Source organism: Hydra viridissima, unplaced genomic scaffold (genome assembly GCF_058129835.1).
Source record: "Hydra viridissima isolate aposymbiotic clone 2 unplaced genomic scaffold, HvirCarnegie_v1 scaffold_20, whole genome shotgun sequence".
Taxonomy (NCBI): domain Eukaryota; kingdom Metazoa; phylum Cnidaria; class Hydrozoa; order Anthoathecata; family Hydridae; genus Hydra; species Hydra viridissima.
The window spans coordinates 105192-129187 of record NW_028324319.1 but is presented as its reverse complement, the minus strand read 5'-3'; the positions used below and the strand labels follow the sequence as shown (position 1 = coordinate 129187).

General features: G+C 29.6%; 1 protein-coding gene and 1 long non-coding RNA gene across 5 annotated transcripts; both read right to left on the bottom strand.

Annotated features, from left to right (window-relative positions):
- Positions 1-5909: 5909 nt before the first annotated feature.
- On the bottom strand, positions 5910-11514 carry LOC145181152 (glutathione hydrolase 1 proenzyme-like). Of its 2 annotated transcripts, XM_090075367.1 has the most exons (9): positions 11420-11514; positions 10531-10702; positions 8491-8725; positions 7994-8186; positions 7424-7728; positions 7130-7269; positions 6754-6947; positions 6358-6598; positions 5910-6256 (listed from the first exon to the last, which is right to left on the bottom strand). In XM_090075367.1, exons 2-9 carry the CDS (start codon positions 10699-10701, stop codon positions 5987-5989), a joined length of 1749 nt encoding a protein of 582 aa, XP_089931493.1. In that variant the 5' UTR covers position 10702; positions 11420-11514; the 3' UTR covers positions 5910-5986. The 2 variants fall into 2 exon arrangements, with proteins under 2 accessions (XP_089931493.1, XP_089931492.1); XM_090075366.1 differs by lacking the exon at positions 11420-11514 and having other exon boundaries at positions 10531-10778.
- A 6328-nt stretch (positions 11515-17842) lies between these two features.
- Positions 17843-22674, bottom strand: LOC149876410 (uncharacterized). Of its 3 annotated transcripts, XR_016448719.1 has the most exons (4): positions 22168-22674; positions 21584-21626; positions 18525-18654; positions 17843-18018 (listed from the first exon to the last, which is right to left on the bottom strand). It is a non-coding gene; the product is annotated as an uncharacterized LOC149876410 (long non-coding RNA). The 3 variants fall into 3 exon arrangements; XR_016448718.1 differs by lacking the exon at positions 21584-21626 and having other exon boundaries at positions 22168-22669; XR_016448717.1 differs by lacking the exons at positions 21584-21626; positions 22168-22674 and having other exon boundaries at positions 18525-20740.
- Positions 22675-23996: the final 1322 nt, after the last annotated feature.

Below are 23996 nucleotides of genomic sequence, written 5' to 3'. Positions count from 1 at the left end.
CATTATAAACCGTAAGCTATTATTTTCTGCTCCTTATCTCTAATAATTCAAATTATGCCGGTAGCTCTTAGAAGATGCTTACAATTCAGATCAGTTATGCAGTACAACAATCTCTTTTTACTCTAGATGATTATTGTTTTGCTTAAACCTTGACTAATGTTGATAAAAATCTAGATGAGCAGTTTTGACAGTTTGTTTACTATAGGGCCCAAGGGACGAATCTTTGAGACTTATGAAATCCTTGATGTGGTAAAAGACGGTGTGAATTTTAGGTGTTACCAGTTATCATTAACACCTTTTAAAATTTTCATTTCTTTCAGCGAAGTCCGGCAGTAGGATAATCCAAAGTAAGCCTTGACAACTAAATTGAAACTTTTGAATGGTTCAATTATGCCAAAGATGTTGGAAACCAAATTTGTATCAGCAAGTTGCTGCAGAACATCCACATTTTCAACCCTTTCACCGCCGGCGTCTCCAATAGGACACAGCTATCTGGTAGGATTTTTTTAATAATAAAACTGGATTTAAATAACCATGTGTGATATCATTTTAAAGGGTTATAAATGTAGTTTACTGCATAGTTTGCAACTGATATCTGGTTTGTTTTAAAAAATATATGTCTTTAATATATATTAGTTTCAATAAAATTCGCTCGCCGGTGGTGAAAGGGTTAAGAAGCATTATGCATTCGTTTCCGACAACCTGGCCCCCATGATATGGGCTCTGTTGAATGTGGAGGGCAACTGGCCGCTTAACAGCTTCTATCCAAGCAGCTTTAAAGATCTTGAAAAAATGATTGAAAAAATCCATATTCTATCGGTGGGATGATTTAAAAAATAAGAATAATTTCTGGCCCACTGATGATTGTCTTTCGAATTTTGTTGCCGAAAAGCTTTGCATTAGCAACATCCCCACCAGATTGCTGAAATGACTCAAAGCTAGATTTGATTGAGTCCAGTGTTCGTGATTTGACGTCACACCATGTGCAAAGGTACATACTTGAATGGGTTTGAAGACCACAAACTATATTTGCAATTTTCATATCAAGCCAAAATTAGTCCATTTGCATTCATCAGTGATTAGATATATTCAATATTAAAGTGAATTTCTGAAAAATCTTCTGATACCGCAACAAAAATTTCTCTTTGGACTCAAAAAAATTCAACAAAAACTTGTCTTTGCAAGTCCTATGAGTGAGAGGCTGTTTTTGTAGCGGTGAGCTGGTTTCATCCCTTAATGCAGTATCAATAATTCTTTAAAAAAGTATGAGAAAGTCTTTGCCACCATTAATTCCGCGCTTAACAAAATAGCCACCAAAAATTTTTACAAAACTTGATAAATAGTTATGAGAGCAAACACCCGAACTGTGCCAGAATCTCCTTTTCCGTCGGTGATTTTTAAGTAACTGCAGGTGAAGAAATCACTTAAGTGTTGACCTGATCTTAAGAAATTCATGAAAAGTTTGGCTCTTCCATCTTGTTGCTTGATAGTTGGTATGCAACTCTGACCATTAATGCGTTGTTTGACAGGGCCGTATTTAATTGTACATTTACAAGAGCTGTAGTGGTCAATTTTGGAGCGCTTTATAGTGGCTGGGCACTACTTTTACTTGAAACCAAAAATTTTATTTTTATAATAAAATTTGTTCAGAAAGTTTCGGTAAAACTTTTAAATTGTTTATTTTTAAAGAGATTAGAAACTTGTCAAAAATATACTTGCTAAAATTTGTTCTTATTTCTTAATGGTCAAACAAAATCAAACAAAGGGAGAGTGCAACTTCTTTCCCACCTTGTTTCCTGCGCAAAGTTGTTCAGCACGATTCTCAGAGTCCTAGTTATACCCGAGAATCAATCATACTGATCTTGGTCTTGTACGGTTGACATATTCAATCTGCTTGGAAAATAGTAAGCTGTCTTAAACATTTTTTCGGACATAATAAACACACAAGCTTTCAATTTTCATCATGAATCTTTGTTTGACTTGGCTTTGTGTTTATTCACTAAATCAAGCTTCATTAAATCAAACTCTGCCCTTTACAAAATTTAACCTAAATTTACATAGGATGTTTGAATATATTGACTTTTATAAAAACTTCATCTGCATTCTTCAGAGCTGCAAATCATCTTCAAGTGAACAAAGTATACCTTTCTGGGATAGATTTTCTGAATTGATATCGAGCCATATGCAAGGATGGTTGTCAGCATATGGGACTGTAGGCCACACAGTTCATTGACATGGCTAATATCACTGAAGACTAAATAATCCAAAATTGTCTGCGTGGTAGTAGTTTGATGTTTTATTGATTTTAACAGCTCTTTCATAAGAAAACCGCCTTTTCTCAGAAAATAACATAAAAAATGTAATTTTCAGAGAAATGGCGTTTTTCTTACGAGAAGGCCGTTTAACTTGCCTTATCTATAGCCCTATCGCTAAAATGAAATAAAAATTGGAGACCCAAGAAAATACACTTAAGATAAATGAGTTACTTTAAGGCAAATGATTTATGAGTTATGAGAGAAATAAGACCTTAGATTTCATTAAGATGACGGATAAATGTAGAAAAAAACTTGTGCTATTAAAATGCAAAAACTTAGATGCTGTTTTTCTTGGATCCATTTTATGCTAAAAAAGAAAATATTCAAACTAAATTTCCTCTCTCGGACAAAATAATTTGATTTCAACTTTTTTACTTTTTGAATCAGGAATATATATATATATATATATATATATATATATATATATATATATATATATATATATATATATATACATATATATATATATATATATATACATTTATATATATGTAATATATATATATATATATATATATATATATATATATATATATATATATATATATATATATATATATATATATATATATATATATATATATATATATATATATATATATATATATATTTGAATTTTCTTTTTTTCAAAATCAATAATAATTTAAAAACTCATGAGTAATTTGACTTTCTATAATAAAAGAAAATTATGCAGAAGCTCATAACATTTTTAGAATTTACTGTTTCATTTAAATTTTTATTTCAGAAGTTTTAACTAATCATATATAATAAATAACTAATTTGCCATAAAATATCACTAATAAAAGGAAGTGTTTCTGTGTAATAAAACTCAAGTTTGATAAAACAAGCTTAGTTTAAAATTTTACCATATACCCCATTCACACCAACAAAACCGAGTTTTAATAACACTCGCTTTTAAAACGGTGTTTTATTTAGCTAACGTTTTTTTAAACTCATATAATTGAAACGTGGGGCCAATACTATAAACAACTCGAAGTTTTTTTCGAGAAAAAAAATCTTTTGTAAAAACGCAATTTTTTAAGTAAATTATTTTTACGTAAAAAAATTCGTAAATTCAAAGAATTTATCGCTGTTTGCATTTTTTTCGGCTATTGCTATTAGAGCATCCCGCCATCGGGAATTGCGTAAATGCGTAAATTCCGATGTGAGAAATAGTTTATAAAGGTGACTCCGATGTGATGCGATGGTGAGGAATGGTATCACATCGGAGGTGCAATGTAGTCCGAGGCCGATAGGGAGAATTTCACGCACTCTCCGATATATTTCGAGATTTACACATTATTGTACGATATTTTCGCGTAATTTCACAATAAATCGTATTTAAAGTGTATACTCGTAATATTGTGGTATTTCCGATGTATTTATCTATAATTACGAAGTTTTCGCAAAATTACAGCAAAATTTTGCAAGCCACCACAAACCATCGGAAAATATCGGAAAATAAAAAGATTAAATCATATCGGAGTCACCTATGTAAACTATTTCTCACTTCGGAATTTACGCATTTACGCGATTTCCGATGGCGGGATGCTCTAATTGCTATAAAGCATAAAACGTATACGTCTCTAAAATTCACGCACTTTTTTTGATAACAACAATTTTTGTTTAATTTTTATTAAATAGGTCTACTTAATAAATTTTATTAGTTATTAAGTAGGCTGCGCTGTCTAAATATTCCACTTAATATTCTATAGTATTATATTACTTTGCTAACGAAACTCAACAAGGAACTGAAAAAACTGAATAAATGCAGATTTTAAGTAATTAAATTATTATGGAGTTACCAAAATCTTTTTATATTTTATCTATAAAATATCTACATAAAAACACAAACAAAGAATGCTCAATGGTTTTGAAGCGCTAACGTTGTTCCAAGAATGGCCGCTAAAAATCACGAAGAAAATATGTAAAATAGAGATAAAAAATCTATCTTAAGTTCTTTTTCGAAAAAACGCATTTTTTATCTGAAAAAGCGATTCCCTTGTTCGTTTATAGCACAGAGTTGCCAGATTGGCCACTTAGTGGCCAAATCCATGAATCTGGCCACCGCAAAAAATAATCGGCTTAGCGGCAATTTAGCTATGTTTGGTTTTTTTATTCCATTATTTTATTTTTTTAAATGATTATTATAGTAGGCTGATTATGATTACTTATTTATTAGGTGTAAAATAATGTTATTTTTTAAAATTTCACAATGTTATTTTTATTAATGCAGATATAAGGTATAAAAATTATAATATAAATAGTTGAATATGTTTAATGTTTTGTTATAACTTCTAAATTAGAAGTTATAACAAAGTAATAACGAAGTAATAGTAAAAGTAAATAAAGAAGTAATAACAATTCTAGAAAAAAAAAACAAGAACAACAGTTTGATTTTATTTATTTTATTTTTATAACTACGACAGTTTTTACGGAATCGTTGGACAAATTTTATCCGATTGTCTTATTTTAGCCAATAAGAATTACTTTTTGAAAATTAAACCAATGCGATCGCGGAGAATTTGGCTACTTTTTGGCCACTTTTGGCCATTTCTGGATACTTTATTTTATATTTCTGGCTACCGGGTATCGCAAAACATCTGGCAACCCTGTTATAGCATTGGATTTAATAGCGAAGTTTTTATCTTATAAGCGGAATTCTTTGAATATTTATAGCGGACTTTTCTTTTCTTCGCTTTTACGGTAAAAACTTGGTGTTCTACGGAAAAAACTTTGTTTTTTTTGTTTATAGCTTTGGCTCGTGGTTTTAAAAAGCAGTGTGAACGGAAAAATGCGTCACAAGTTTAAATAACCACGATTAAATCAAGTTTCATTTTTTGTGTGATTGGGGTATAAGTGTTTTGCGCTTTATTTTGGCGAATGTCACAATCTTTCTATTTGCGATTGTGTTAAACCCATTCTTTTGAATTTTAGCGCTTTACAGTAAATTATGAGGTTTTTTTTCTTAACCTTACTATTTTTTTGAATATTTTAGTTTAAAAAATATCATATAACAAATAATGATTTCAAACGCATTCAAGCATGCACATTCTAGCCAGTAATTTATGTGGTTTTTGAAATTGTTATTGAAAGCGTTTCAATAAACTTTGTCCTCGGCATCTGCAACTTCGCAGATTTTGCGACATCAAAACAAAGGATAAATTGTCATTTTTTCAAATTTGAATAGAAAAATCTGGGCAGTTACCGGGTTCGGAATAATTTGCTATATTTAAATTTAATTAAGTCTGTAATTAGAACTTTCGTTACTTTTTAGCATCTCAACCATTTTTTTATCTTAGTAATTTAATCATTTATTAGTTTGATATTTGATTTTTGTTTAAATATCGCGATAATGAAGAAATTGAAAAATATCATGATAGCTTCATGTATTGAACTTTAAGGTATGACAATCTGTCCCCATTCAACAGCATCTGTCCCCTATCAACAGCATCTGTCCCCTGTTAACAGCATCTGTCCCTTGTTAACAGTATCTGTCCCCTTTTCTCTTCGCCGGCAATCAATAGCATTGTTTTAATTGCCAAATAAATTTTTATACTTAATCCCAAGTTTGTTATCGATTAACAGGAAGAGTGATAAACACTAATTATTTTTTTCTGCGTTAAAAATGAACCTACTTAGTATATTATAGAGATCTTTTAAATAAAAATCTAGTAACCATCAGGAACACCACCTTTACGAGGATCAGATTTGGCGTTTATTATCTCTCCGGCTGCTTTTCTATAAATAGCTTGTACTGCCACCCATAGGTCGGATAGTTCAAGCTTATGTCCTAGTTTTTTTAAACCATTTTGCATATTTTGTGAGATTGGGTTATTACTTGTAATATATACTAGATTTGGTGAGAGGTGGGTATGTACTCGTTCTTCTGTTATTGCCTCTCCCAACTCCATGTCCAAAAATAGTTTACGAAACAGCGTCTAAATATGAAAACAGTAACTTTAGTTTAAGAATAAAAAATTACGCATTTAGTTTTATTAACAAACAAGTTGCTAAACAATAACAAGTTGAATTTCCTTACTAAAGCTGTTCCTGATATTATTCTTGAGCCACCTGACCCACCCACAACCATAATAACATCTCCCGATAAATCTGTCACAATAACAGGGCTCATTGATGATAAAGGTCGTTTTCCGGGTTTAATATAGTTAGCAGTTGCAGGAAGATAACCCCATTTGTTCGTTAATCCAGGTGAGGAAAAGTCGTCCATTTCGTTGTTATAAATAATTCCTGTCGAATTTGATCGAACCAATCCACCAAATCTGAGAAGGAAAAAAAATTTCCCTTTAAAGGTAATAATCATAAGAAACAACTTTTTCCTAACAACGTGTATTAAAGATTTTTGAAGAATGCATGAAATTCTTAACTTAAATCAAGTTTAACTTAACAGCTGACAAAGCAGTGAAACTTAACTTACGCTGCATTAATGGTATCAGTAGCCGCTACGGCATCGCCATTTTGAGCCAAAATTGAAACATGAGAAGTACCGTAAGGAGTGGGATTTTGAGAATAATAACCACCGTAAAATGATTCGTTAAAATAAGTCTCGTTTTCTTTGATTTTTTTTCTTAACATTTCTGCAAATGTTTCGTTAAGCATTGCATCGGTAACCTTAAAAAACAAAATTAACCGAACGGACTCAATTATTCAAATAAAACTTGGATTGGATTAAAGCGACATGACTCCTTGCTTAGTCAGTCTACGTTTATAAATAAACATGAACAGTTTAGATATATCTGCGTGTAAATAATATCAGGGAAATTTATTTTACTTATATTATTTGGTTTTAATACCTCTTTAACATTTGGTACAAAGTTTGGATCTCCCAACAATGGTCTTCTTGCAATGGCAAATTTTAAGGCTTCAAGAAACTTATGCGTCACTTGAATTTTTTTCTCTTCAGTATCATAATCTTTTGCAGTAAACTTAAATCCTAAAGTGTTTATTTAAGTTATAAAAAATCTAAAGTTCTATGTTTCTTTGGCTTGTTACCTATTGTACCTTTGAACTTACAATGATAAATATATGTATATATATATATATGTATATATATATAAACATTTAATATTTCCGAAATAACCTTTTACCTTTTAATATATTTAGTGTCATAGCTATTACTGATGCACTTCCAGGGGGTGGCATTAAGTAATATTTCAGTCCATTTATTTTAGATATCAAAGGTTCTCTTTCTACAACGGTGTAGTTTTTTAAGTCATTGAATGTTATTATGCCTCCCTCGCTCTGAATGTCTTTGACGACTTCTTTGGCCAAATCTCCGCTATAAAAATCTTCAGGTTTGTCTCTTATTGTTTCCAGCGTTTTTGCCAACTTTGGGTTTTGTAAAACTTCTCCCGCTTTTATCCAACTTCCATCAGGTTTTTTAAATAACTCTCTAGAGAAAAGAAAGAGTATTTATTTTATGGGAAATCTAATGGAACTTTTTCACATACAATAAATAAACCAGTTCATATTTATTTTAAAATAGTAGAGAGTTAGTTTATTTATAGATATCTTTCAGCAAACTTTACTTTAAAGCCAGAGGTTTATTTGATTTTGTGATTTTAAATTAGAAGGTAATGATTAAATTAAAGACATTTGACTTACGCTAAGTACTTACGTTACGTTCCTGAAAATAAAGAAATAATTTAAAGACTAACCGAAGGCTTGGGCATTCTTTGATTGAACAACTTAATGAAAGCATACTAGTGTACGTAGCATTTGTAAATTTAAAACCATTTCTTGCTAAATCAATAGTTGGCTGCACTAAATCCTTCCAATTAAGTACTCCATGCCTTTTCCAAACATGGTGGAGTCCTTTGACATTTCCAGGAACCCCAGCAGCTAAACCACCTTTAAAACACACATTTTCAATTAAAAAAGGAAGGTTTAAAAATTTTATAAAACTTTGTGTATTATGAAATATTTTCGTCATGTAATAAGTACTTTATCTACCTACAGACTTTGCGATAAATAAACAGATTGCAGTGCAAGAGTAAAACATTTGAACTTATAACATGTTTTCTAGATTATTTAGGTGCTAACCAAAACAATCATGAAATATTATCTTTTTTTTTTTTAATCATTTACAGCCACTGCAGTTTTCTTAATTAAAAGACTGGTTTTGAAATTTTATCATGAATTTAACTCGGCATACCTTTTGTGGAAGATGCGTTTTTGAACATTGTTTCGTTTGCTGCTGCTGGTGCTGTTTCACGAAAATCGTAAATGATACTCTTACTTTCATTTCTAATATAGACGTTCATAAATCCTCCGCCACCTATTCCACAACTTTGCATATTAACAAGCCCGATACAAAACAATGTTGCAACAGCGGCATCGACAGCAGAGCCTTTTTTTATTAAAACATCTTTCCCTACACTTGAGCATACCTGTTATGTTATTAAAATAAAGAATTGCTGAAGCAGCGGAATTTAATTCTAGTTTTGGAGAGTTTTGATTTATAACTTTGTATGCAAAAAAAGAATGCTTAGCGCCACACACCACACCTCACCCCTACCCCACGATTTCACCACACCTCACCCCTACCCCACAATTTCACCACACCTCACCCCTACCCACGATTTCACCACACCTCACCCCTACCCCACGATTTCACCACACCTCACCCCTACCCCACGATTTCACCACACCTCACCCCTACCCCACGATTTCACCACACCTCACCCCTACCCCTGATTTAAAGATTGATTATGATTGAGATTATGATGCTGATTAACTTAAAGTTGTGAGTTTTTGATGATTAAGGAAACATTATCAGGCTATATACTATGACTTAACATTGATAATGTTGCTGTTACGCTGCTAATGACGCTTTCTTATGCTAACCTGAAAACTAAAAATAAATATTTAAAAATGAATGATATAAAACTAAGTTGAAGAATGATTAAAGGACATAGTCTCAAAATAGTAGGAAAGTGCTCAAATCTGAAGTTGAAAGTAAAAAAAATATCCAATAAATCGCTAATTTTTTAATATTAACCTGGTTTTTATATTATATAAAAAAATTTCTTAAATAAACTGTTGAAATTTTTTCGAATCGCCTTTGTTTCAGCTGAACTCTTACTCGTGTTTTCTAAAAGGTTTGAGCTAACATGACCATTTATTGATTATAAACTAACATATATGTGTGTATGTATATATATGTGTGTGTGTGTGTGTGTGTGTGTGTGTATATATATATATACAAATATATATATATATATATATATATATATATATATATATATATATATATATATATATATATATATATATATATATATATATATATATGTATGTATATACATATATATTTATATATGACTAAAAACATTATGTTTATAATAAAAAAGTATATCTAAAACTGTTAACATTCTTCCACAACTTCAAATTAACCCAAGTAAATATTTATTTTGACTATTATACCCAATGATATATTAAAAATAACTAGATGTCTAACTTTCGCGTATTTTTTGAAGCAAAAATCGGCCATTATGGGGGGCAAATTTAACAAATCAAAAGCTTCGTATTTGTTTTGTTTTGATAAATAGCGTAAAGATTTTGCCCCCCATAATGGCCGATTTTTGCTTCACTTTTTCTTATACCGATTTACGGCAGTTAGACATCTAGTTATTCTTAATATATCATTGATTATACCTATAATACAAAAAGCTTTAAAATAAGATAAGAAAAGATTTTGCTAAAAAAATTTCGGTTTTTATATTCAAATTCACAAGAATAAGTCACATGTTCTCTTAATACCCGTTTCACAATAATAACATGTTTTTAAGCTCATTTGTCTATTTTACATTTGATATAATTTTCGCATTTAAAATCAACTAAAAAAACATTTTCAAGTTATTTTTTTTTTTATAAAAACCAGGTTGGAAATGTTTTGTAGTTAAAACAAAATTAACCTTGAGCTTGAAATTTACTCCAGATGGCGAATATTAGAGATTTATTGTAATTTTTCTAGACCTTTGTTTTTAAACGACTCTTAATTAGCATAAAATAGTCTATTATAATCAATTAAAAAAAACTTAAGGAATGAGTAATATGGGGGGAGGGGAGGGGAGGGGTAATTGAGAAGCGCCATAGGTTTTGTGGATGCATTTTGTTCTCATAAGCAATATATAAGCTAAATAAGTATTAGACACGAAGTTAATTTTATTTTTAAACAAAATAACTTCTTTACCTCAGCATCAGCGGCTACAGCAGCATTGGAAAACTGTTTTGCTTTGATGTTTTCATTTTTAGGTTGTGTTACTGCGTCCGTTTTTTTTTTAGTTGTAACAACCACAACGACGATAATGATAACAAGCAGTACTAATACACCAACCACTGTCGCAATAAGTTTTAATTTCATTCTTAAAATTTAGAATGAATATTTTATTTAAAGAAAGAAAGAAAAATTAGGTTAACCGAACTTTTCACGTTCGATTTATTTTATCTCTAAAAACTATAATAATAATAAAAAAAGAAAAACAATAAACGCGACTGCTTTAATAAAACGCCACATCAATGTGGAGAAGGTGTTAACAACTTTTGTTTTTGCTAATAACATTTAACCAAGATTAGTTTACGTTAAGATTACTCTAAAAATACTGTCGTGTTAAAACTTTCAGCATAAAATGTATTCCGATAATATTTTTGTTATAAACTTTGCAAGCCAACAAAAATAAAGCAAAACTTTAAAATTTGAAACCATGTTTTTTCTAAAAGTTTTAAGTAACCATCTAAAAATATTATAAAATATTATCTTCTGTTAACCCACCAAAATAGTAAAACTTAAATCCCGTGTAAACAAAGAAATGCAAATCTTTAAAAATTGAATATTAAATCTAAGTGCTCTAATCTCACTAACTGAGATGATTTAATGAGAGGATTGTTTGCGAGCGTTTAAAAAGAACTTTGATTGCAATCTTATTTGGTAAATTTGATTTCAGAAAGAGTGACTTAAAAAAACGATCAAATTTTTCTGCAATGTTATTTGTTTGATGTCATGGTATGTTTATCTATTGCATAACACAACGTGTAAAATAAACATGATTAATTCCGTTTTTTTATACAAACAAAGTACTCACCTTTAAACGAAATAGAAAGATCTTTTCTTGAAATCATCATATCCGATTGATGTTTTTAGAGCGAAGTTTGCGAATTCATGTAAATCTTAAATAAACAAATAAAGCTTAAACGTCAAAATCAGAAATTTGAAAAGATTTACCGAAACACATTGAGTAGCAGTTTTTTCTCATTTAAATAACAGAACTGTTAAACGCGCATCAGTTGTTTAGCGAATAAGTAAAACATCACAACTAAAGATATCGGTTTGAACTTTAACCTGTTATCTTTTTTATTTGAAAAAAATGCAGCGAAATGGATGCAATTGTAATCATTCAATTTTAATGTTATTATCATTTGCTTTGTTCATTTTAAGCTAAATTTACACTGTGATAAATAGGGTAAAGTTTTGTGCTTTAAAAAAAATAGCTATTTACATAAAATTGACAAATATTTACAATTTATTTCTTGAAAAATGTTAACAATTAATTAAATTGCAAATGATTTTCGAAACTTTAGCAGATTTCATGATGACGGTCTGGACGCCTTTTAAGTAGCGTTCAGCACATAAGTTCAAATTACAGTGTTTGGAACGGAAAATAACCTAGAATAACAAATGAGGTCCTAAAAGTCTTACTAACATTAATCAAAGTTTGGAGGCACTTAAATTATCGAGGGGTTGGGATAATCTTTTTTTCAAATTCTTTATTCAAATGTTCAATTATACTGGAGCTTGGTCGAGTGTTCCCAAAATGTATCTCATATATTTACATTATAACAGACCATATCTTGCATTCAGGAATTATACCACGCAAACCATTAAAAATTGTTTGAGCCTGATTGGTTCGGCATTCCTGAACAGTTGCTCACTAACTTTCCAACTTTAACTTGTACTCAACTTATTACGGTAGACGTAGTAAACAAAATGCTCTTAGTTTTTCAAAGTTTGGCTGGAGAAAATTACATCTGCTTTGCTTTTGCAAAAACACACAAAATCTTTTTTAATGATAACGATATTAATTTATTGGCTGCCACCAAGTAAAGCTTGAATTCTCTCTAACTAATATTAGGATTGATGAATGGTATTGCAAAGTCATACATATAAGTCCATTCATTTGTTTTTGTTTTTTTTTTCACTGCACGAGCTATTTTTTAACGTACCTATTATTCTAGTTACTAACCTCTGTTTTAGAAGTTAAGCTAAGTGTGTTTCATAAAGAAATCCATTCAGAAGCGATTAATTTGTCAAGTGGTTCTTTAAATTTATGAATGAAACTACATATATTGAGAAATATCTTCCCTATTACCGCTTTTCAAAATGGTTTTACCAGGTATTTGGATTTTTTCAAGAGATGATTCTGCTTCTTTTAAATATTCCTAAGTATGATACAAAGTATTACAATAGTATAATGTAAAAACAGTACCACGCAGTAGTTTTAAAGCAATTATAAATACCCTGAAAATAACAATTAATAGTTTTTAAAATTTTTCTATTATCCATGTAAAAATTTTCATGGAGCCAATATACCGCATGATTTCTACCGTAATCTGTTCTTCGTTCCACGTGCGAGAAAATTAGAAAGAATTCGGCATATTTAAACAATTAAACAAATAGTATTTTAAGAGCTGTTCACACGGAATGTTTCTCAAAAGAATGAAACAAGCAATTAAACATTTGAAATTAGTTAGGAAAATTAAGTTATTTATTTAAATATTCAAAATTAATAAGAAATTTAGTAAAAACAGCGTTTGATGCCGTGACCAAAACAATAGTTACGAAGCAAAACAAAAATTAAGAAAAACAAAACAATAATTAGTTGATAAAACAGTAGTGAAAAAAAAGCAAATGAGTATTTGTTGCATATTCAAATGTGAGCGTTTAAATGCGTTATATCCTTTAAAACTAAAGAATCACAAAAAGAAATCGCTTTTTCAGCGAATAAATACGTTTAATTTACCTATAATACAATTTTCGATTAAAAACCTGTATTAGATATGCTATTTGCTAATATATGTGGAATATATTTTTGTTTGTTATCGCTACAATGGCTCTGAACTATTTCTTTGTGTGAATGCAAAACACTATAAAAATACTGACGTATAAAAATAACGGCAGCATTTATCTTAACACCGCGAAATAGAGATAAAACAATCGAGGTCCAAAATCAAGTAAAGTGAAGTGATAACTGGTTTGGTATATGCTAGCAATCTCTGCCCTTCTATTTCTTAATAATAAAAATTTGAAGTATACACTACAGTAACATTACAGAAATACAGAATATACAAAAGATATGCTAAAACCCTTTCATTTAATAATCATTCTAGATTTCATAAATCCAATTTCTTAAACATGTGAAAAAATTATTTGCATATTATCGATTACCTAATCTAAAATAATCCTAGCATGCTTCCCTAGTAAAGAATATTTACTTGTCCGCTTCCAGTCTTTCATTCTCATTTTTTTGAGCAAGTTCCTGGCCTTGGGAGCCTAAATGATGTCTGTCTCACCTTTCCAGTTCAACAATACTGGAGTTTACATTTTTTTATCATCATCATCATCATCATCATCATCATCATCATCATCATCATCATCATCATCATCATCATCATCATCATCATCATCATCATCCTAGTCTGAGTCATCATCATCATTTTGATTTCTGTCTGGAGCAGATCTTGCTGCCATTTGCTCTTCCATGGAGTGGTATTCCCAAATTGGTACAAAGGAGTTTAAGAGATCGAAGTTCTTGTTGATGAAGACCAACTTCTCAGTGGTTTTTGGAGACAACCTGCATCTCTTTTCGTGGACCACCTGTCCAGCTTCACTGAAGGCCCGCTCACTTAAAATTTTTATGAGTTTGTTTGTTCGATTACATTAAGATTAGTAGATGTATATTTAACTAGTTTTAAAGAAATTTATTTTATATTATACTTAATAGCTATTACCTTTGCTGCTGCCTTCCAGAATTCAGTCTCACAATCATCTTCAAGAAACTCATCGGTGATCTCATCTGAGACATTGATTGTACCTTGCTGGTTTGACATCCAGTCTGCTGTTGTAGGATGACTGGTTTTCAACTTGTCAAAAATCTCATCCCTGACACCATAAGCGTGCAGTTGTTGGCCTTTCAAGAAGGGGTGCAACAGGCAGCCTACAGCATAAGGCATGATGTCACATCCTCCTCTTGGGAACCGTTTCTCAAGTTCTACAATGAGCTCAACCATGAAAGGACCTACTCCAGTGACACTGTTCTTTCTTACTTCTTTGACCCTCAGAGAAGCACACCTATCCACAAGATGAACAATGGCTGTCAGTGCTCTATCCATTGTAATTTTCTTATCACTCGACATTGACTCAGAGATGACTCGGCATGTGGTCAGGAGTGGCAAAATGGTTGCAACCAGCTCAAATTGTTCATCCGTAGGAATGGGTGTGGTCCATTCCTTTTTGTCAGCCCGGAGAGCACACAGCACACTTCGGAGATGGTCGATGTCTAGGAGCATCATCTGGACAGAGTTCCATCTGGTAGCACAAGGAGCACTGATTTTTCTGTAGGGTACTGAAACAAAAACTAAAATAAAATTTCGCAAAAAACTTCGCATGAAATCGTAAACTCTTAGAAAACTTTGTTTGAAAATAAAAAATATTTGTAAAAGTTTGACATTGTAAAACTTCGTATTCGTATCTACATAAAAAGTTAAAAATGTTACCATTCATCTCGAGGCACTTCTTTTTCAACACCCCTTCAGCAAGCGGAGAGTGATGGACTCGGGCGGAGATTTTCCTGCATGCATCGAAAGCAGCTTTGATATCAGGCTGTTTGTTGACAGTCCTTTCCAGGGCCATGTTAAGCTTGTGGTCAATGCACGTGATTAAACCACTTTCAAGATCAGCAATAGTCTCTGACTTCCTCAGTGCAGCTTTTATATTTGAAGCTTGATCACACACAACAACCCGCTTCTTGACCATTTTGAGTGACTCAAAACGTTTAACCAAGTTGTCCAACTGAGTAGCAATGTTCTGACCAGTGTGCTTACCTGGGAATGGAACAACTCCAACAGTTACCTTTCGTAGAACAAACTCTTTGGTGATGTAATGAAGAGTCACCGCCATGAATGGGTCGTTGTTGCGTGAGGTCCAGATGTCAGTGCTGATTGCAACTCGGTCGCAATGAGGAAGCTCCTTGTCAAACATGCTCTTTATGGCCATCTGCAGATTCCTATAGAGGAGAGGTAACTTGAAGCGAGCCATGCAGGCACCACTTTTAACCTTAAACCTCGAGTCAAAGTGGGCAAGTAGTCTTTGGAACGGGATAGAGTCACACATGGAGAAAGGCTGATTGTCAGTTGCAAGGTAAATCATGAGCTCCATGTCACCACGAAGTTGAGTGGTGCTCTGTGTTGGATAGCACAAATTCTTTCTGGCTTTTAGAACCCTTTTTCTTTTCCTGTGACCTAAAAAAAATTGTATACATTTGTTAACATTGAATTAACCCCGGATTTCGTTGTTTACATAAAAAAAAAGTTGTATAACTTCGCTACATCGCATCGTAAGATCCATTATGTAACTAACTTACCAGTGCCAACTGTTTCCAATTCATCTTCTGCCTCTTCAATTTTGTCCTCCTTGGCAGCTTCATTCTGTATCTTTTGATTCTGACACATTTCGATGTACTCATCCTTATGGTTGGATCGCAGGTGACAACTCAGGGTCGATGTAGACCTAGTATTCATTTTTAGGTCCTTCTTGCAGATATTGCACACACCATAGGCCTTATCTCCTCTGTATTCCCCCGTTATAAGGTTTTCAAATTCGTTAAATATAATGTAAACAAATTTATACGATTTTCATAACCGTAAAGTTTTAATTTACAACATTTTGCGGCTCTCAACATCGTTTTAAATAAGTTTTAACAACTTTTAAAGGTTTTCAAAGTCAATTAAATTTAAAGTTACGGCTTGTTACGGCTTTCAACATCGTTTTAATTAAGCTTTAACGACTTTTAAAGGTTTTCAAAATCAATTTAAAATTAAAGCTACAACTTTCTACGGCTTTCGTAACCGTTTAATGAACTTTTTTTCGAAGTTGAACGGATTTCAACTCCGTTTAATTTAAGAAACTTCGCCTAACTGACGGCTTTCAAAGTCGAACAGAAAATATACGATTTCGAAAACCGTATCTCGATTGTTTTATCTCTGCCGCGAAATTCAAGAATAGCACTGCAATTTAATCATAAGTTATTCATATCGTTTCTAAGTTTTAATTAAGTAAGACGTAATAGTTTCATAAACTGCCATTTATTTTGCATAAAACACAAGATATGTTGTGCAGTGTTTATTTACTGTAAGACTATAGCTTAAAGACTGCAAAAGGCGCGTAATAAGTGGGGCGTTTAAAAAAGTTTTAAATAAAAAATCATTGATGATTATAATGCGTGAGCTACGTAATGTAATTTATGTAAAAATATAAAATCTCAAAAGCGGTTATACGTCGACCAATAATAAATATAAAAGTATAAACTTTTACCAAAAATTTATAATAGAAACTCATATTATCATATTATAATTCCTACAGAAATGCTTAATGTTTAACGTCGTTTCGTCATTAGTTACTAGGCTTTGAATTAGTTACAAGGCTTTGGAAGAGCGCGTTCTATAAATGCACGCGGTCATTGGAGAAAGATCTTTTAAGCGAGTTAAAACCTCTTTCCTTTTGGAATTCAATTATTAGTTTAGATATATTACATAAAGAATCATATTAAGATAAATAATCATCGTTAAGATCATATTATAATTGAAGTAACCCAGTGGGCACAAGAACGTTTTGCAAACGTTTTTCAATGGTTTTTTGAACGTTTATATGAAACGGTGACCGGACGTTTTCCTAAAAACGTTTTTTGAACGTTTTCTAAGCGTCTCACGAAAACGTTTTTTAATGGTTTTTTGAACGTTCATATGAAACGGTGACCGGACGTTTTCCTAAAAACGTTTTTGGAACGTTTTTTAAGGGTTTTTCATTTACACACAATAAAAACTAAGGGTCTGCGTCTCGGAATCGTTTTCTCGGAATGAACCGGAACAAGCATAACGAGACGAAATATGTCCCGGAAAAAATTGACGAATAAACTGTCCCGAAATAAAGTTATAAACCGGGACAATAAATTTTCTTTCGGAACTTAAAAATTGTGTCCCGGATATTATCGTCTCGTCTCGAATAAAAAAATAACGAGACGCAGATGCTTAATAAAAACCCATAAAAAACGTATTTTTTAAGGGCTTTTATGTGTGTAAATGAAACGTTTTAACCTTTTCAAGGATTATCCTAGATGCATTTATTTAAGTATAAGTTATTTCAGTAAATAACTTATGTTATGCAGAAACAAAATCTTTTACAAACGAAAATTTAGGAGCAACAGCCTAGATTTTGATAATTTAATAAATTTCTAAAAGTTTAATTTTCTGTTTATTTATAATATAAGCATACAAAAAAAAGCATACATTTATAAATAAGCCTACAAAAACGTAATAAAATAATTGTTATGCTATTCTGTCAAGAGCTCTCTTCAAATGATCTTCAACTTATCGACCGAATCGAACTTCGTTGTATGTGACACCAGTGTTTCTAAAAACAGAAATATTATAGGAATTTTTCATGAATTCCAACTAGCACATATAAAGGGTGTTACTTGAACACACATTTATATTCATGGTAAATTCTACACTTTACTTTTAGTTTACTTAACTTTTTTAACCATGTTACAATTTGATTATGTAATAAAATTAAAAAAAAAAACCGATGAAAGTTCCTCATATCAATAAATTCAAGTGATGCTTCTTGTGTAGTTTTTTAAAGTTGATGAAAAAATAACTTCACATATTATTTATTAACGTTGGAAATTTTTTCAAACTTGATAAAAAAATATTTATTTACATAAAATGTTTAATAAAACCAGATGACATTCTTTGATAAACTCACATTTAGCAACTTTTTGCACTTTAAAAATAGGACTTGCTTCTTTTATGTGCAAATAACTGTGATATATTGCACTGTTTCATTCAAATATGAATAGAAATAGTTTCATACATTTATTTAAAAAGTTATTTATAATATTTTTAACTCAAACATACCTTGCATTCATTTGCTTGTAACTATGTCTGCACCTTTGATACTCATAATTCTGGTCAAAATTAGGTTCAATGAAATCAATAATAAATTCCGTTTCTACTTCAACAGTCGCATAATTATCGCTTTGGGAAACTAAAAAATCTTGATGGTTATTTCCAAACTTTTCTAGAACTGCATTTCTATTTTTTCTCCACATAACAAAATAATAATTTTTATCTCATTTACATTTCATATATATACATTTCATACATATACATTTCATATATATTCATATATATTCATATATATAAATTATCACAAATCATTGTTTTACATAGTAAAACAATGATTTGTGATAATAATTTTATGTAAATTTAAATATAAATTAATAGATTTAGGCATAACAGTAATACAAACACTGAATAATGAAATGGGAGTAAAAAATGTTCAAAACACTGTTCAAATTACTTTAGGGGAAGTCCCGAATTTTATATACGAACATATCTAGATTTGTAGGTTAAAATAACATATCTGTTGTGTCCTATCAATTTATTTATATTAGCTTTTTGTTTATTTGGTTTAAGTAAGACTAATTAAAAGTAAGATTAATTTTAGTGTTAATTTAATGAAATATATAAAATAATCTTATAAATTTATTTTATAAATAGAAATTATGGGTTGTGCAAAGAATTGTAGTGCAGAAAAGAGACAATTAATAAATTAAAACTAGAAGGGAAAACATACAAATTTATTCAAGAGACATTAAGTTGTTCTCCTATGATGATTAGAAATGCTCCAAAATGGAAAAATGTAGGCGAAACATTATTAAATAAAATGTTATCTTGCTACCACATGTCATTTTTTCCCCTTTTGAAAAAATGACATGTGGTAGCAAGATAACATTTTGCAAAAACGCATGCAGATTGGCCTGTTTCAAAATAACGTAATATTTTGTGGTCTGATGTAAGAAAAATTGCTTTATTTGGGTCAAGTGGACGCAGGATGTATGTAAGGAGGCCACCTAACTTTGCATACAAACCGCAATACACTATAAAAACTGTAAAACATAGCGGAGCAAAAATAAATATTTGGGGTTGTTTTTCTTATTATGGCGTAGGGCCCATCTATAAGATTGATGGTATTATGGACCAAGACATATACTTTCAAATATTACAAAATACCATGTTGCCCTATGCAGAAGAAGATATGCCCCTAAGATGGGTTTATATGCAGGAGAAAAGCATACCAGTCGCAGGGTAAAAAGTTGGTTCATCGAGAATAGGGTTGCAGTTACCGGATCTCAATCCAATCAAAAACCTTTGGACGGATGTAAAAGAGGCAGTTTATAGTCAAAAACCAAAAAATCAGCAGGAGTTATGGCAAGTTGTCCAGACTGCTTGGAACAACATTCCTTTAGAACGTTGTCAAAATTTGACTAACTCAGTGCTGAATAGATGCAAAGCTCTGATAAAAAACCAGGGGCATGCAATTAATTATTAATTTTTTACTATTGTTTAATTAAATTTATATCATTTTTTTGTAAATAAAATAAATTAATTGCAATATAACATTAAATAAATTAATACTACTATTATTATGTCCAACCTGTTTTTTATACTTACATACTTATTATAAATAAAAGCAAAAATTTTAAATTTTCTACTTATTAGTTTATCATCTCACACTATTTAATTAATAATCCAGTATTACAATTTCATTTTCAGTAACTGTTTAAAGATAACAATGTTAATTCGTTAATTTTAATCACACTACTATTATTTTGTCCATAACTGTATATAGTTTAAAAACATAATTCATTTAAAAATATTAATTTCATTATAAAAAATGCTTTTTAAAAATAACTTGAACTTGGTTGAGATTGTTTTCTTGCAACTATTTCTTTGCTACTCATTACTGAGAACAAATGCACAAAAATCTTTGTATTACATTATATCTATAATTTACAATAACAAATATAAAAACTACCAATTAGAAATTAATAGAAATGTACTAAAGTGCACAATATGCATCAATGTATAAAAATAAATAATAATAATAATATATATACATACTTTTAAATAAATGCATAAATATACATACGTATATACACAGATATATTAATAGAACATTTAAGGAGTGTTGCTACATTGACTGAGGGTTTTGGTTTGGGCAGGCAATTTATCAATAAAAAATCTTTTATTTATAGTTTTTAAACTTTTTCTAAATTAATTTCTTTTTTATTTAAATTTGACATTTAATGGTAAAAATTATATATATATATATATATATATATATATATATATATATATATATATATATATATATATATATATATATCAAAATACAACAATCACAAAAGAAATATATAGGCTATGCAGTTATCTATGTACTTTATTATAGCTATATAATACCATAATACAAATTAATAGATTAATAATTCTACTATAATGATTTACTTTATTAACATTATAATATTATATAAAAATAATTTTATATGACCATATAAAAAATCATAAAGTGTATAACAGTTATATTTAAAAAAGTTTTATTAAAAAAACTTGTAGAGCATTTATATGAAGGCATTCCATGTTCTTGTAAAGCATACACATGTGTAATTAAATGATTACAGTTTGTAAGATAAGGGTTGTAAATATATAGGTTTTGCAAAAATATTATACGAAGTAAAAATTATTATTTATTTAAGAAGTTTTTAAAATGTTTTTTAAAGGATTTAATTATAAAATTGTTACTCGGGCAAACATCAAACATTCCTGTGTCCATAGGAAACATCCATGTTCTGTACTCTTTTTTTTTTTTTTCATTATTTTCCATGCATCCTATCAGGAGCTCAGTTTAAATGATTTCTTATCAACTTATACACCAAACTATATTTTGTTTGTGAAACTTTTAACAACAACAACTTGCTTGTGTAAAGGGTGTTACATATACACACATTTATAAAAGTAATTTATTGAGGGAAAATCACACTTTAAACATTATGTTAATAATTTTACAAAAGTAATATAATTAATTACAAAACTTGAAAAAATTTAAATTTGAAAAAAATAAAAAAAGTTATTACTTTAAAAGTTTTAAATTCCAGCTTCTTAGGTAGTCTTTTTTAACTTTTAAAAAAAATAAATAATATATTATTTTTAACTTATTAAAAATACATACATATTTTTTAACTTAATCAAGATAAAATGTTGAATAAAAGCAGAAAAATAACAATCAACACATTTTTTGACAAATTTATATTCAACAACTTTTTAAAATGTAATATATGGACCTGCTTCTCTTATGTGCAAACAAATGTGATATGCTACATCATTACATTCAAACAAATGCAAAAAAAGAAGATTATTTTTTGTCAACTAAGTAGTCTACTATAATCTAGATCATCTAAAAAGTCTACTAAATTTACAGTTATTTTTTATATTTTAAATCCTCAATAACTGCGTAATAAAGAATTTTTATTAAGCTAAAAACATGTAATTGCTCAATAATTTTATAGAAATATTATCCTATGAATGTCATTAGGGAAAAAAAAAGTTTTTACTTGTACAAAGGTTGTAAAACTGTTTCTAGCTGGAGTAGAACAGTCCTCCTAGAAACAGCATTAATAATAAAAATTAAAAAAAAAGTTTTTTTATAATTCAAACTTACCTTGTAATAGGTTCTGACTATTTCAGTGTGACTACAATTGCTTCCTTGTTGCTTATATTTGAGGATGGTAGTTTAACTTTAGTTATGGCAGTTTAGTATACATACATACATACATACATACATACATACATACATACATACATACATACATACATACATACATACATACATACATACATACATACATACATACATACATACATACATACATACATACATACATACAAACATACATGTAAATATATAAACATCAATAAATACGAGTTCTCTCAATACTAATTTATTGTCATTTTCACTAACATTTTTTAGCTTTAATTACAAACTTAAAAAAATATATTTGTAATTAAAGCTGTGTAAGATAATGGTACATAAAAAACATGAATTCATTTCAAAATCATAACAAGTAATAACATTGCATTGTGTTAAAGTTACTCATAACGAAAACGCTTATATTCGCCATTTTTTCAACGAGATGACGTATTTTCAAAGTGGAAAGTAATAATTTAGAAATTAAACATGGTTTTCGCCGCTGCTTAAATTTTTAGATTTTAAACGGTTCATTCGAATGTTTATCATGCCGGAAATTATGATATAACAATTAAGAAATAAAAACTAGGTCTTTAATTACAACATTTAAATTGTTTTTAAATTCGTCATCGCGATGAAAAAATGGCGAATATTTGCACTCTTGCATTTTTAAATTTTTCAGATTGAGTTTAGAGTACATTAAGTTGGTCTAAAAGTATTGTTTCTCAGACGTTTTCTTATTTTTAAACGAAGATCTTTCTTAATCTGTAAAAAAAAAATAGGGGAATGCAAAAGTAAAATTCCAACGTTGAAATTTCAACGTTGCTTCGACGTTGAACGACGTCGTTTGCTTGCTGGGCTAATACAAGGCGAAGTATTACTAAAGTCTATTATTTAAAATTAAATAACAATAAAATGAGAGTATGTTTAAAGACGTTTTTGCCAATCTCAAAATCAAAATATGATCATTTACAACAGTTAAAAAGTGTTATACCCAAGGATTGCCGTGAATTTTATGACAACTTACCTTACAAAAATGATTAATTTTCTTTTATTTTGTTAAACTATAACTACGATGACAGTTGTTATTTTTTGAGTAGTTGAAATAGTTCTATATATATATATATATATATATATATATATATATATATATATATATATATATATATATATATATATATATATATATATATATATATATATATATATATATATATATATATATATATGTATATATATATATATATATATATATATATACATATATATACATATATATACATATATATATACATATAAATACATATGTATTTATACATATAAACAAACACACATATATACAAATAATTTAAATTTTACACTCAAACATAACTAATATACTGAAAGAAATATAGTTTATTGTTTTATTTACTGTCTAATATATTATCCATTACATCAAATTAACTTGAATAAGCAAATTTATTTAAAAGCTAAGATATTCGTCGAAAAATTGAATAGTAGCAAGCATTTGAAAATGTATTTAAATAGCTTACGTAATGAGAGTGTTGTTGAAGTCACAAGTTTCAATCTTATCGCATAATATTGTACTTTGTTTATCATGAATTAGATCAGCATGTTGCTGAGACAATTTCAGAACTATCTCTTCTTTTTGGTTTTGTGCAGGATATTGATATGGTTTTGTTTCCTTTTTCTTATTTTCTTTTCTTGTTCTCTTAAATTTATTAGGCTGCCATTGATTATCCAACTTCTTATTTGGTTCAAAATTTAAAAGGTTATTGTGTGGCTTTACAGGTATCTTAATT